This window comes from Paramacrobiotus metropolitanus, unplaced genomic scaffold (genome assembly GCF_019649055.1).
Source record: "Paramacrobiotus metropolitanus isolate TYO unplaced genomic scaffold, Prichtersi_v1.0 Parri_scaffold0000077, whole genome shotgun sequence".
In the NCBI taxonomy this organism is placed as follows: domain Eukaryota; kingdom Metazoa; phylum Tardigrada; class Eutardigrada; order Parachela; family Macrobiotidae; genus Paramacrobiotus; species Paramacrobiotus metropolitanus.
The window spans coordinates 293,825-309,202 of NW_026570297.1; the positions used below are offsets into that span (position 1 = coordinate 293,825).

At 42.5% G+C, this 15,378-nt stretch overlaps 4 protein-coding genes across 5 annotated transcripts; 3 read left to right on the forward strand and 1 right to left on the reverse strand.

The window, feature by feature from the left end:
• The first annotated feature begins 1,084 nt into the window (after positions 1–1,084).
• On the forward strand, positions 1,085–2,278 carry LOC129595426 (uncharacterized). Its single transcript, XM_055492431.1, has 3 exons — positions 1,085–1,232; positions 1,588–1,933; positions 2,021–2,278. The coding sequence occupies exons 1-3, from the start codon at positions 1,167–1,169 to the stop codon at positions 2,080–2,082; spliced, it is 474 nt and encodes a 157-aa protein (XP_055348406.1). The 5' UTR covers positions 1,085–1,166; the 3' UTR covers positions 2,083–2,278.
• Positions 2,279–4,421: 2,143 nt separating this feature from the next.
• Positions 4,422–8,269, forward strand: LOC129595367 (uncharacterized). Of its 2 annotated transcripts, none has more exons than XM_055492355.1 (5): positions 4,422–4,561; positions 4,634–4,752; positions 4,843–5,034; positions 5,402–5,597; positions 6,414–8,269. In XM_055492355.1, the coding sequence occupies exons 2-5, from the start codon at positions 4,696–4,698 to the stop codon at positions 6,464–6,466; spliced, it is 498 nt and encodes a 165-aa protein (XP_055348330.1). In that variant the 5' UTR covers positions 4,422–4,561; positions 4,634–4,695; the 3' UTR covers positions 6,467–8,269. The 2 variants fall into 2 exon arrangements, with proteins under 2 accessions (XP_055348330.1, XP_055348329.1); XM_055492354.1 differs by lacking the exon at positions 4,422–4,561 and having other exon boundaries at positions 4,574–4,752; positions 6,414–6,484; positions 6,546–8,269.
• Positions 6,998–10,124, reverse strand: LOC129595365 (uncharacterized). The gene is made up of 2 exons (XM_055492351.1): positions 9,938–10,124; positions 6,998–9,811 (listed from the first exon to the last, which is right to left on the reverse strand). Exons 1-2 carry the CDS (start codon positions 9,945–9,947, stop codon positions 7,317–7,319), a joined length of 2,505 nt encoding a protein of 834 aa, XP_055348326.1. The 5' UTR covers positions 9,948–10,124; the 3' UTR covers positions 6,998–7,316.
• Positions 10,125–10,505: 381 nt separating this feature from the next.
• Positions 10,506–12,871, forward strand: LOC129595366 (uncharacterized). The gene is made up of 5 exons (XM_055492352.1): positions 10,506–10,776; positions 10,970–11,158; positions 11,427–11,636; positions 12,300–12,501; positions 12,568–12,871. The coding sequence occupies exons 2-5, from the start codon at positions 11,102–11,104 to the stop codon at positions 12,618–12,620; spliced, it is 522 nt and encodes a 173-aa protein (XP_055348327.1). The 5' UTR covers positions 10,506–10,776; positions 10,970–11,101; the 3' UTR covers positions 12,621–12,871.
• Positions 12,872–15,378: the final 2,507 nt, after the last annotated feature.

Genomic DNA, 15,378 nt, shown 5'->3' on the forward strand with positions numbered 1-15,378 from the left:
CGTGCCATTTGCATTTTGCATTGGTGTCTCTCGTCGCGATAATTAACTGCAAGCCTGCAGCAGCGACGTGCATGACTTCTTTCTTACGAAAGAGTTAGTAAAGTAATGGATGATTTTTATAAAATATTTGTTTTGCTATTGCTCGCTAAATAGCAGTAAATCTTAACGAAATCAGTAGCAAGGAAGTTAAACGTAGCCATATGGCTCAGGTGATCCCTATTCTCCACAAAGATATCTTGAACCCAAGTATCTCTATATGAAATATGTAGAACCCAAGTATCTCTATTCTCTACTGACTTCCGTACATACGTAAATGCTCTTTTAGGTTTTTGACAGATAGTTTTACTATGGGTCGAGAACCTAAAAGCGCACAGTACACGGTACACTTAATGAAAGCCGTTCATTCTATTTTTTTAAACAGCGAATATCTATGCAAATACAACGGGGAAACGCGATTTGTGTAATGGGTACTATCCCCGATCAGGATAGCATAGAGGAAGTGTTTCTTTTGTAAATGCCGTTTTGTTATGGTGCATAGTTTGTACTCGTAACATGATACTTATTAAAGGTCCTTATTCTATTTTTGTTAACCGCTCGCAACGACAAAATGCAATCAGACGCCAAATAAAGCCGCGGTTGAAGAACCGCAGCCACATTACATAAAATCGTTATCAAGAAAATCCACTTAGGTGAATATGTGTAGTGCCTGTAGGCTCAGGCTGTGATTTACGATATCTTAATTGCCAATTTGCTATCCGACAAAATTAATCTTGAACTGTTACACTGTAAGAAATTTCGCGAACAAGAACATGTCTTCTTTAGAAGTGCTGCACCCAAATCATTATTCTGATGGTGAGAAACTGAGTAATAGAGTTCGACAAGCGGAAAATCGAATTTGCCGCTCGATATGTGTGCAAAAATTAAACTTGCAACATCATAATCCACTCTGCTAGTTGTACATACATACATATTGTACTTGCAATTATACCGAGTACCGGTCAAACTTGCCAGAAGGCTTTTCGGTAAACTGAAACCTTATCTGTACACTAAAAAGCGCATTAATTATTAATTCACCCAACAGTAATCAGAGCTTTTTCGGTGTGCCCTCCTTCCGCTTTTATTCGAAATTCGACATCAGCTAATTCAGAATCACCATTTTAGTAAAAATGGCGAATATGCAGTGGACAATTGTTGGAATCTCACTTGCATGTATAAATTTCGCAGTACAAACAGTAAGTGTATCGCACCGGTGACATACGACGCTTATCTTAATATAAATTGTAAAGTGTCAACTGAACCGTAGGAAATTCTATATAATTCTATCAATTTCATACACAACCGTAAGTTCTTGACTCCGTATACTAGTATATACACCCCGACAATCCCGTATCACTTATACAACGACATTACTCTGTACGTTGCGCTCCTCCTTTTTACTAATTTTTATTTCATTTCTGTAATTTATGCGATCTCCAGCTTTGTCCTACTATGCTTTAATAAATAGCTTTTTTCTTTTCTAGCCAGTTCTAAAAGTAGGCGCACCGTTACTACATAATACTGAATTGGAAAATTAGTTGTTGTGCGTAGAATGGCGACTCCGCGACCACGGATGCCGACGTCACACGAGTAACAATTAAGAGCGGCGATAAATACATCGCAGAGTGCATGCATCCACCATCACAAGGCAGTCGTCGGCGCCGATCCAGTGAGACGACCCCGAGTAAACCACGGATGACATATGGCATCGACTTTCTAGAAGCGAAATTCATCGGCACCGGCAATGCCACCTGCCGGGAGTCATCCATTAAGAACTTTTTGCGCACCAAATTCTGTACTGGATCGCGACAGCAGGGCTGTCCGATCACTGCCCCTGATCCCTTGAAGGAGTGTGGAAACCGGCCGCTGTCGCTGGTCTACAAGTGCGGTATGATAGGTAAGCGAGCGCATGCCAGATACATTTTTTCGGGTTGTACAAGTACGCGTGGGCATAGCATTTACTGTTCTTGTATTCGCAATATAGAATGGATCAAAGGAAACAACCACCGAGGCACACTTGTCGGAATGGACGTTATACTTGACTAGCGCAGAAAGATGCTTTATTGTGAATACGAAAAATAGAAGTGTGGTGTGGCGCGAGAACTAAACTTCCGTACGAGTATGAGATTACATGAGCGAGAGTGAGACACCGTAATAATGTAGATGATTAACGGTTTCAGTTAACTTGTGCCCAAAAGCTTGAAGTTCTGCCCTGTCAAAAACTAATAGCAACAAAAACGTAAAACTGACACCTTGGTATTTTGAACTGACTTAACGTGTTCTGGCGCATGTTTATTATGTGCAAATTAGGCTCAAAAACCGCTGTAATTGCCGCCGCGTCGGAGTAATACATCTACGCATACCGTATGTACTCACTGATTTCAAAAAATTTATAATTATTACGTATAGAGTACAATGCATAATTGCATACCCGTAATACAGTGCTAGTAGTGCTACTGTGCGGCTAAATAATTATTATTGATAATGTTCTTTGAACGTTATAAAAATTCGGAAATTGGCAACTATTTCCCATCATCCGGTCGCAAACTAATGCTACGATACGTCACGGTCATGATTCCAGTCTTCTTGTAGTGCCGCATCGTTGATGTGCATGAGCACGACATAAGGCACGTCGAATGTACAGTTAATTTCGTGGTCACTGAGAATATCAACCAGTTACTAGTCAATGTTCGTGTTGCACTGCTCATATTTGCGCATCGCGCGCAGCAGTCAAGACAATTATTACGTATTCTAGCAGTTTAAATTTTCGAAATGGTTGTGCACCCCGACGATCGGGGCGTTTGTTTTGGAACCGGCGGCATCGCGATACTGATGTCCTCGTTGTCGCCACACAGCGTCCATATTTGGAGGAATATCCACTGACTACTGTAGTCCGTAGGTGTCCAGCCCAGCGAGTCATAAAATGTGGCCACACGTGTTATGCACAGCTGGTGTGTTCTGGTCATATATCTGTACTGAAGTACGCTTCCCTGTAGGTTTCTAAATCTTGAAGGCTTTCGAATTGCATTTCGGGGCCTGGGTCCATAATGCAAATCGCCAAAAAATTGCAGCTCATTCACAGTTTTTTTTCACCGTAAGGTTATTACTTATAAATTTTTAATGTGTCCTGAAGGCCATATACGGTACTGTACCTACGTATTTTCTTTAAGGCACATCCGTCTCTGTCAAAATGTGGTTCTAAATAACTTCCAACAGCTTGCTGTTTTGTGCGTACTTCAAGTAGTAAGTAGAAAAAGTGAAATAAGCATCTTCCGCTGAAAATTCGGGACGGCATAGCCAAATAACTTCGCGTCACGGGGCTCACAGCCAATTTATTTTGCGCCCCGATTGTCGGGGCGCATAGCAATGACCCTTAGTTTTAGGTCAGAATGAATATGCTTTTAATCAGAATCAATAAAATGTGCCGCTTTTACACTGAGAAGTTAAAAATTTTTCCAAATCGTTAAGTTCTGAACTTCAGCCAGTGCCGCTCTACAATAGTAGAGCCTGAGCAATCTGTACTGTTGTAATTGTACTACCGTATTGTAGATCGGCATTGGTTCACCACTAAAACATACATGCAGGTACAAAATTATACAGTCCCAGCATCTTTTTTTATTCGCGTCAGTAGAATAATTATACAGTGAGTTTTGCATACAATTATTGTGAAACGAGACGGATACTTTCAAGTTGAAAAATACAGGGAGGGCCTCGACACGGGCCTGCTTTTAACCGACTTTTTGACCACAAAAACAGTTTACGGAGAATTAGAATAATTTCGATTTGCTTTAAACGTGAGAAGAAACTTCTACTGTGTTTTGCATTAAGATATCCAGTCGCACAGTCGTGGCAAAATTGTGGGTAGATATTACAATCTACCCACAATTTTGCCATGACTGTGCGACTGGATTACAAGTCTCTTGATATTATAATATTACAAGTCTCTTGATTTTCTTACATAATACAACACAAAGTTTTACATGCTTACAATTTACGTGTAAAGTAACTCGCCCTTTTCAAAAATCCAGACTGTAACACTTCGGTCTATCAATGATAAGCGCACCCATTGAGGTATTTTCCTAGAATAAATCTAAGTTTATTATCGCACGATATTGTCCTGCAGACATTATACATCTCACAGCTTGCCATTAATTTTAATTATCTTCCGACTGTAAACTGTTCTACATTGTCACTTACGCAACCAGCAAGACAGCTCGCGCTGCAGGACCACTTCCAACGAAAGGCGTTTCTCCATCAAGCACGGTGTTTTGTCAATTTTTAACAAGTAGTCGTACAGCAAATAATGAAATTTTGAACAAGTTATCAGTCTGCCTCACACGACAGCCAGCCTATTTATTCGGCTTCTTTGTTCACAGTAAAGAAAGCCGGTTTATCGATGCGGAAAATTTTTTTATGATTTTTATTGACTGCGCCAACACATTTTAATTATGTACATAATTAAATATTATGTTATCCTGTGTAGAGCGGGTACATAAGTGAACTCCGCAAGAACAACGTTTCGAATGTATGTATTTTATTGAAATTTAATTGTCCGCCCTTAGGAGTCGAAATACTGACTGAACCTTTCTTGTGGTAGACGCCCTTCTTTCCAAGTTATCGGCTGACGCTGACAGCCTGGTTGTTCACAGCTTTTTGGAAATGGCTCGTTTTACGGCTACAGTTTGGATTCTATCCTTTATCTTATCCGTGCTCGCTGTAAGTCAACAGTTTCAGAATCCAAAACAAAATCAAAAAATATTAAAAGCAGACGATCTAGTGTGTAATCAAACGGTATGTACGATCCAGTCTAAAGATGTCCCGGACACCCACAAAAAGGCGGATCTGCAAACAACGACACTAACGAACTCAACGAATGGAGGCGCAGTACAGCGTGTCACCGTGCAAGATGGAGACTCTTACACGATGGTCTGCCGTGACCCCAACGCCACACCGGCTCCGGATGCCCGTCGACGCCGAGAGACGAAGAAGAAACCCAAAGCACGTGCGCACTAGCGTAGGCAATACATAGCGGTGTATTGCTCGTTATACGGTGTATTGCTCTGTAGGCGATATATGGCGTTATTTTATACCCCTTTTTTGTAAGAAAATTAAAATTTTTAAAAGATAAAGTGATGTGCTTTGCTACCCGGCCCCATATTCTTAACATTAGAAAATTCTGAAGAATTACGGTACGGGTTTTGAAAAACTCGCCCATACTGTAAGTCTGTACATACTGTAATAAGTTATTACAGTATGTGCAATATTAGTCTGTTAGTTATCTGAATCTGTTAGTTATTACCAATAACTAACAGATTCAGATATCTAACAGATTTGTAATTTGGGTGAATATCGCATGGTGTTGCAGATGATCTACGGTATCATCCTTGAAGAGGCCAAGTATGTCGGCAGCGGACCCTGTCGAGAATCTTCCATTGTGAAAAACTTAAAGAAAAACTACTGCGCTGGCTGGCGTCAGAAAACATGCGAAGTAACAGCGAAAGATCCTGTCAAAGAATGCAGCAAACGGCCGCTGAAATTGGTATTCTCTTGCGGAATGACGCGTAAGTACAAAGTACCAAACAATACCAGGGTCGACATGGTCCTAGCAAGCTTTAAGTCTAATAAGGAACCGCTGACGTTAAGATGGATGCAACGAATTTAAAGTTACCGTGAGGGCATGCCAAGAGCGTCGAAATTCAACAGTTTTTTATCATTTTGTCATTTTGTTCAATATCGGCATTTTTCAAAGGTCATTTTTCTAAAGTAGTTTGTTTTCAAGATACATACATACACATACATACACACATTTCAAGATTCAAGATACATGTACAGTACATACACACAATATGACGATGAATGACCTTTCAAAGCAGAGTGTGGACATAATCGTCGCCAGTGTTCGTGACAAGTGTCAAACGCCACAGGAGTTTTCTGAAGTTTTAGGCTTATGTTGGGATAAAGGGATACTGCAGTAATTCGAAGGGCTATTGCTTGTTGATCAGAAAGTTGCATGTTTAAAGCGCCGAGGACCGCGCAGTTTTAGTTTCCTATTTGAACAAATAGTTACTAGGTTGCATTTTGGAGTACAATCAGTACCCGTAGTACCTTACCTGTTTTGCGGAACCTTCACCGCCACCGAAGTGGGTGAACTCAAACAGGCTAAAACACGGTAAAAATGTGCCATATACTGTGGGCCAGGTGTTTCTTGCGTGGTACTGCCATCGTAGCTCGGAATGTCGTAAAATTTTGAATTGCGATGGATGCCCCCCGCATTAGGGTGATTCATTTAAGACTACTTTAAGAATATTCGTATGCATTAAAGCCAGCGTACATTAGTTGCAACTTACATCCATAGTTTTTCTTTCTTTTTTTTATAGCGGCAGTCATGGGCGTCCGTGGTATGATCGTCAACAACATGCTGGATGACTGAAAAAGTTGACGTTACATGGTCAGATAAATATGCACCATGCAGATATATAATAGTTATTAATTATTTCATTTTGATGCAGCTGTGGGCCTGGGACAAGTACAATACTTGAAAACGTTAACGTAAAACGCCTCAAAGTTGTACAGGGATGACCAAACGAGAATCGCTGTAGCAAAATCTCATCGACATTTTTAGTGATACTTAAAGCTGCTAATTTTTTATGCGCTGCGGCGATACTTAATTTCCGTCAGCTGTGATCCTGCCACCACGTACGGCAGCTAAGAGTTGCAGCTAAAAATTTCACCTTAAGCGATTTTCATTTGTTTGATTATTATTTTACGCAATCTAGAAGTACTGAAAAAAGTGTGCAGTTGCCCTGCTTCTACTGTATTATGTCTGTATACACTTTACATTACTGTCAGTTTCACCGCTTGGGTGACAAGACGAAGTCCATCTTGTGCCTTTGTCCACTTCCGCACTTTGATTGACTAATACCAAAATAATTAATGTTGTTATCATTTCTGCTTCCAACCATTCAATGTCGGTAATAATTCCGATCAAAGAAGGGAAGACAATAAACGCTGATGCAATTTCATTGAAACTTCGTGTAATTACCAAATCTCTTTTGCCCTTTTCAACGGGCAGCAGTACTGAATCTACCGCAGGGGTAGAAGTATGATAATTATTAAATCAGAGTACAAGTACATTCTTTGGCCATGAAGCCATAACTCAGCTGTGGAAACTGGACTCTTAACCGAATACATGATGGTCAACAGAACCACACATATATCACAGGTAAAAATAATCATCTCCACTTTCTGGCAGCAAGAAACTATGAAGCCGTTAATATTAATCATTGCCATCCCAGCGATACAAGCAGTACTATCCCCACCACGGCTCCCACCGACAGTCCACCCGAACCACTGGTCTCGTCCACGATCGGACTGGTAAATACGCAGGGTTCTCCAGGTTCCCCGTTGACATCCGTGGCATACAGTCTGACGGTCTCACAGCATGACGCACCGGTGACCTGCTTGCGCATCACCAGCTTCCCGTTGACCCGCACCAGCTGACTGGTGACAACCGCCCCATTGGCATTCGACCAGTCGCCACGGAAATCCACCGGATGGACAGCGTACTGGAAATCGTCAATATCATCGGTTATTTCCACCTGGGCGTTGTAAGTGGCGTTGACACAGGTTGTGAAGCCTTTGCAAAGAAGATGTGTTGACTGGCGGATGGTACATTGTGGTGGAACTGCGTTACCATCGAGGATGTTAGTCTCCCGGAGAATAAAGTTATCGCCACTTAACTGCTGGTTGTCGCTGAGCAGAACAAAGAAGAGATACATCACACCGACTCCGGTGCCAAGACGCTCATCCGAAGTGATATTAAATTCGTGCGTGTTGAGACCGGCTTCCATAATGGGTGATAAAAGCTCCCAAGTTTCCCTGATTTGCAGTTGTGGAGATAAACTACCGGTTGTGTATGACAGTTTGGCGCCGGTGGTGGATGTACTGTAGAGAATATCGATAGCTCGATTCGTAACGAGATCCATGGCGAAACGTGTTGGTGTAATTAGCGTTTCGCTGTAGCGCTTGTACGGCCTGCCTTCGGAATCCCCACTTATTTCGATGCGAAACGGTTGAGCGGGCACGACAATATCCACCACAAAAAACTGGTTGCTGATTGGTTGGGCGGTGACCTTTGCGAGAATGTCGCTTGTTGCCGTGATCAATTGTACTTCGGGAAACCCGGCTTCACAACCGATACACGCTAACCGACTGATTAGAATGCTGACGCTTTCGTTGACAACCGGATTGCCTTCGATCCGGACGTATCCACGGTGCGTCCAGGGCCGTGAGGTATTTCCCGTAGAGTCCTCCAACCGGTACAGAGCAATATCGTGAAATACTTCAGACTGGACGAACGCTTGCAAAGACCACCCTGGAGTTTGACCTTTCGCTTTTACTTTCCATGTTCCGTTGACGGTTCTAATATTTTCAGGAGCTTCTAGCCATTGCCCGCGGCGGTAGGACCGATAACTGCCGTTTGAAGCAAGATCTAGGGAAATATCCTGGTTGCCGATCAATATACCGGCTGGTGCATCACGAGGTAATCGAACTTCAATTTCTATTTCCTTTTCTGTGTCTTTGGAACCGTCTATGCAAGCAGCAGCTACTAGATTCTCTTTGTAGATGTGGTGCAAAAATCCCATATTCTGGAACAGATCGTCCGCGTTGTTGCTAGCGAAGACAGCGCCGCCTCCTGTCTTTTGCGCGAAATCAGCGTAGACTGATTGATAGTCGGTGGGTGGGTTACCGATTATGGTCAAGAGATGCTGGCGAGCCTGTAGCCATGGCAGATGTAATCTTGGATCAGCGCTAAAACGTCGATCCGAGAAGAGAACAACGGGAGCTCGGGGTGGTACTTTGTACTCCCGGAGTAATTCGTCTAACGAGCCTAAGAGGTTGCCATCGTAGTCTTCAAGACATGACGTTATGTTCTGGGTACATCGTCTCACCAAAGTACTGACGCTATCCAGAACTGTCTGTGGATAATTACCCAAGTACATGTCGAGCTGATTCCTGGATCCGATTCTCACGGTAAATCTTGACGGTATATGTGAGTTGTCCCAGGGATAATTATTGAGCCGACTGACGAATTCCGCCGTCCAGCGTGCGAGAGCGTTCAGGCGCGGCAGCAGCCCATCCTGGTGGTTGGGCCCATTGTCCAGTAGTAGCAGCATCCACCGTCCGCGATCTCTGCCCAAATGCAATAGGCTTCTGTGATCGGTTTGTGGTAAATCCCGAAACATTCGGTTCCACCAGTCGACCGATGCCTGGACGGCGCCCGCGCCGAATGTCCCGTTAGCGTTGCGGTACGCATCCTGCGCCATATGGAGCGCTTGACCAATCAGTTTGCGGGCTTCATAATGATATCCCTGCCGAATGCGAGTAACCCCGGCGATTTCCATGTACTCAGCGGAGAGACGATCGGCAATAGCCAGGGAACCGTCCTCGGCGTATCGATGCCAGAAACGGTTGTCTTGCCGGCTGCTCGGCCGGCTGGCGATGTATTCGCTAGCATCGCAGATCTCATGGACGGCAAGAAAGTAGGATTGTGGTGCACCGTTGTTATTTTGATTTGTACGGAAAAGGGCGTCAGCGTACTCGCGGTCGTCCGGTTGGAAGGGACCGGGGTAGGGTGGTCGGCTGTAGTCGTTTTGGAACGCGGCATCGGTAATGCGCATGAGCGCGGTGTAAGTCACATCGCGGTTGGACGAGTATAGGGTTGCGGTGAAAGAGCACGCGATCAAACTGGCAAACACGAGCGTCGTAAATGCACCTAAAATTTGGCGTATATTGTATTACGTCCATCATGCATACTTGTACAGCGCTTTCCGTCCAGAGTATCATGTGCTTAAGAATTTAATAATTACATCAATGCTACAGCTGTATTGTACATATATACCTGACTGCATTTTCCAACTCGAAAGTGTAGTCCGATCTATCTGTTGTATTTGAACTAATAATTAATGAATAAAAAAACTTAATTTAAGAGTAGAAAAAATTCACTGACTGTACCTGATATTAATTGACATAAAAGTTTTCATGGCCTATTATGAACATAATTTGACTATTTGTAAGCGACAATCTGTGAAGCTACAATGATACTGATAAAGAGAAATTTCTCCACCTGCTAATCTGCTACGACTTGTTAACGAAGTGTACAAGTGCTGCGGGTGTACGGTACAGTACAGTACTGTGGGTGTACGGAATGTGAAGAAACGGAAGTGTTCTGGTCTTTGTTGACATTATGGACTTCGTCTGTAATCATCTATACTGTCTTACAATTAGTGTAAGTATGTATCTGCAAAATGCAGTGTCTATGTGGCACAATCGCTTGTCAGGTCCTTGGCTAATGTAAACAGTGTAGCGATAACCAGCAAACTCGAAAAGCTGGAAAGGCACATGGTAGTTGTTTGCATTAAATTTAATAATTATGATTAAAGTTTTGGTAGGAATACGCACGTTCACATGGCTGAGTCTCAATACACCTGTGAAAATTTCGTTAGGCTTTAGCGTTTATACTGTATCAGTACGTTTAAGAATTTAACGAGGTTACTGCATAATTATCCGGCATACCACACCTGCAATGTTCCTTTTTGCTGTGGCATTTGGAAATACCACCCTGTATACTGCATTTACCTGTATACAAAACTGATCATGTGTTATTCTGTGACGGTGTAACCGTAGCCAACCGCGCAGCTGAAGCTCCCAATAAACTAATACCAAGCTACAAACCCGGAAGTAAATATTAAAATTTCGCTACGGGTGGTTGGTTTTGTCGAAGTAGTGTAATAAAAATAACGCCTTAATAACTGTCAGATAATGCGTTTCTTCACATGAAAGCCGGTTTACCAAAGACAGAACATCGTTTATCTATTTTCACTGCATAAAACAATAATTTATGCACATAATTAATTGCAAATTCTTGTTACAGTATGAATTTGTTATGATCACGGAGTTAAAAACGAAATGTTTACTTCGAAGTGGAAACAACTGCACTTGACGGACAATATTGCGAGCTGCAGCAATTATTCAGTTGCAACAGTTGCCTGAAATTTGCAAAAAAATGGCTCGTTTTGCGATTACGATTGGGATCGTATGTTTGCTTTTAGCCGGCCATGCTGTAAGTTGGAAACTCCTGCCGCGTCGCTTATTTAATTTGCTTGTTCTTTTTTCTGAATTTTCTTTGCGCAGAGAGACAGTAATTTCAAACAGTATTCAAGTTAACTTTATTACTCTTTTTTAAGCAGCCTTAGAGATGTAATTGTTTTTGATCGGTATTTGCTTAATAATTTAGACAAGTATTTCGCTTTATTATTAATACGATTTAATCATATGTTTTACTGTATGCACGGTACAAATATTATAATTATTGATTCTGATTGTTGCAGTCGGCTGATATTCTGGGTACCATTTCTGGCTGGCTCTTCGGCAGCGGCAACAAGTCCGCTCCTCCAACAACAACAACAACGACCGCGTCCAGTGGCGGTGATGTGCAGCGTGTCACCGTAAAGGACGGTGAGTCGTACACCATGCGATGCATTGACCCCAACGCCACGCCCGAACCCGAAACCCGTCGACGTCGAGCGGCAGAACGCGAAGTACGTGCCGGTACTAAATGCTATACTGCGCTGTTTATATCTATATAGAATATAGTATATTACACTGAACGAGTACTTAATAAGAGAAGTGACCCGGTCCATTGTACCAAATTCGCGTACGAGCACGAAAACTTTCACAATCGCCCAACTCCCGAACACTTTTTTGCTGTATTTTAGGACATTCTGTAGCCAAATGATTTTTACACATTGGCGCGAAAACCGTTTGTGCGCGACGTGTTTATTTGCAAAATTCAAAGAAGATCGGTGAATAATAAGACTTTTGGTACGCCTAATGCATTGAAACTTTTTGGAATTTTCTGCCAGCCATAACCCGCGAACCAAAAACGATTTTCACGCTTATGCATACACGTCATTTGACTACAAAGTATCATTAAAAAGGCAAAAAAGTGTTTGGAAGTATACACAAACGAAAGTTTTGATGCGTATACAAGGATTAATACACGAATTTAGCATCATGTGCCGTATCATATTAATTTAGTACCATGTCACTTCCCTTTAAAAGGTCAAATGACGTACCTGAGAACACCGAAATAAAATTTCTGTGCTTAGCTGATATTTTGCGAGCCCTGCAGCCGAGCGGTTATATGTTGTGCACTCAATTTTGCAGTGTTAATTAATACTTTAGTCTTCAACTCATTGCAGATGGTCTACGGTATCGTCCTGCAGGAAGCCAAGTACCATGGCAGCGGCAGCGGTTCCTGCCGCGAATCATCCATTGTAAAAAACCTGAAAACGAAATACTGCATTGATGCCCGCCAACAAGTATGCGAAGTGGACGCGCATGATCCCGTTGAGGAGTGCGGTAATCGGCCGCTGACACTGGTCTTCACCTGCGGAATGACGCGTAAGTCATCCTTCTTACGGGTAGTGAGTACCATAACGAAACTGTACACCCGGGTTTTTGTTGCAGCGAAAGTTAAAGGCAAACGTGGTATGATCGTCAACAACATGCTGGATGATTAATTTTGCCAGTGTTAGTTAACCTAAATTTGGGCTACCTCATTTTGTTATTTTACCGCTGTAAGAATCAGCGTTGAGTGGCTTATACATACGAGTACCATGCTTCTGCAATTATTAACCGTCATGCTAACCGTTTCTCAAAACTGGATAGTCATTATTCACCTTTCGTAGTGGTTTATAGTGAAAGCTGTCATCAGTACGTAAGTTTGAATTGTTTGTCGTATTAATTATATATAAACTGATCGTCTTTGTTGCCGCATCTGTATAAACGCTCTGCCTGCCGCTCAGCCTGTATCTGTATAAACGCATCTGTATAAAAGATCTGCCGCGCCGACATATGTATAAACAGAGCTTCAAAAAATGGTCAATTTCTTCGGATCAATCTAAGAAACTGTAGCTGTTTAATAGAGATGCACATTTCTTCAAAAAATGGTCAGTTTCTTCGGATCAATCTAAGAAACTGTAGCTGTTTAATAGAGATGCACATTTCTTCAAAAAATGGTCAGTTTCTTCGGATCGATCTAAGAAACTGCAGCTGTCAAGTACAAACTTCAGTTTTTACTGGGATGCCACTTGCCAGTGACCTCCCAAAACGCGAAAAAAAAACTGCTTATCGAAAAATAATATTATTGCTAACAAGTCAGCCGAAGATAACAACGCCAAACCGGATGCACAGCATACTCAGCCTGTCAGCCATACTGTCTTCTAATAAGCTGGACCAATGAATTTACAAAAGAAAGTGAAACAAAGCCATTTTCAATAATCATTATGCTGAGTTTATTTGGGCGAAGATAACTTCAAAATCCTAACAGCTCGTGTGTATCTGGTCATACGTAAGTACATGCTGAACTCCGGTAAGGAAGATGGTAAGCACTTTAAACAGTACAGTCTGTACATCTAATAATTCGTATCCCGGGAATATTACAAAAGATGTTGTGCTTGAATGTTTTATCAGGTTGTATGTTGTTACGTCATCAGACGCCTTGCTTCGGGGAATCTCCATCCCTGCATCGCCTTGGTGTGATTGCGATCAGATAGCGGCACAGGGTGGGTGTTATCCATGGCGTGCAATCTCTCGCCGTTTCCGCGGGCGGGTGGCGCGTAATTTGGACCATCCAGTGCTCCATACCAATTTTTTGACGCCTTCAGTTCCTCCGCTGACACAAGAACCGGTAGATAAATCAAACGCATGGCGCTCCAGTCCCCTTTGAAGCCGTCGGGAGACACGGCGGTTTTAAAGGGAATTACGTCATGAGGACCAGCAGCAGCAATATGTGCTGGTTGAGCGTTGCTGGTGGACAGCGCTTGGCTGGCGCTGCTGCTGTTGATCTGCGGTGAGACGATGTTGGTTACCTGGATGCGTATGATGTCGTCTTTGCCGCGGACAACGGTAACATCAGGATTAATGCTGGAGCCAGAATTTAACTGTCGCGATCGCGGTACTACGGGGACATGATTTTCAGGGTGAGCTGGAGATTTTGCTGGCTGTTTGGAAGTCATAACCTGTCCGGGATATATGTAAAAGATCAAGAAGATCACCTTGATGAGAGCCAGCATTCTAGTAAATTTCGGATGGGGAAGTTAGGAGAATGCTGAATTTTTAAAATACAGCCTATACAGGATTGTGTCCGGGTATTCGAAAACGATTAAAAAGGCAGCCAAGATGAACAGGCCTGCTGATGTGCTTTTTAGGAAGCATTTTGCTTCAGACAATATGATCTGGCGACAGGCCGGACAGGGTGATACAGAAAGAATAAATTAATTGACCACAGAACCGGATGTGCGTTTTTGCTCTGACCAAGCGGTTTTGGTTCATAAAAACAATAATGATTGCTTTATGCTCATGCGTTGGATGGATCATGGATGTAATTACGGTACATCCTTAATATATTTGGGTTTGGATGGAAATCAGTTTTGTAATTCGTGGCAAATCGGGAAGGCTAAATGTTTTGTGCCTGCCTGCGCGATCAGCTCAAGGATAAAACAGAACAGTGTCCGGATACCATTCTGATGCACCTGACATAATTGGTTTAATTGTGTAGTTGTGCCCTTTACGGTTTTACCGATCTTCTTTGTACCACTGACAACGAATTCCGAGTAATACCTCCATCCACAATAATTACAGTATCCACTGTCCATTTGCCATGATAAGGCCAGGACTGTACAGATATGTAAAGGCAAAAAACATATGTATGTATATAGATATATATCTATATACATATATATATCTCTATCTATATATCTATATATATCTATATTTTCTGTATCTATATACTCGTACGATGTATAGAAGTACTTATGGTTAGTATAATAGTACGTACGTAAAATATATAGATCTTGCCGACTCTTGTTGGTTTGTTTCCAGTAGCCAAATCCGTAAACGGGCACTGTCACATATCCTACCCTATCCGTTGAAGAACATAAAAATAATATGCTAGGCGAATAATATATGATGGAATGGAATGTGTGCTAACATTCATATCCGGAAAACCGTCCATAAACTCCACCATAAAAAAGAACGGCAGGTCCTACACGATCATGCGATGCCCTGATCCATCGCCGCGCCCGCACCGGATACCCCCGGTTATGCGGCAGCTGCTGCCGACGTGCTTTATACAAATAGTTTATACATCGCCGATAAGAACCTCATTGAATACTTACTTCATCCCTCGTCCCGGTGTAATTTCCATTTCAAAAGTATACTGACGGCCGAGTATGGGCAGTTGATGTAAAATCACTGAAAGGACCCCCCTGCACATCA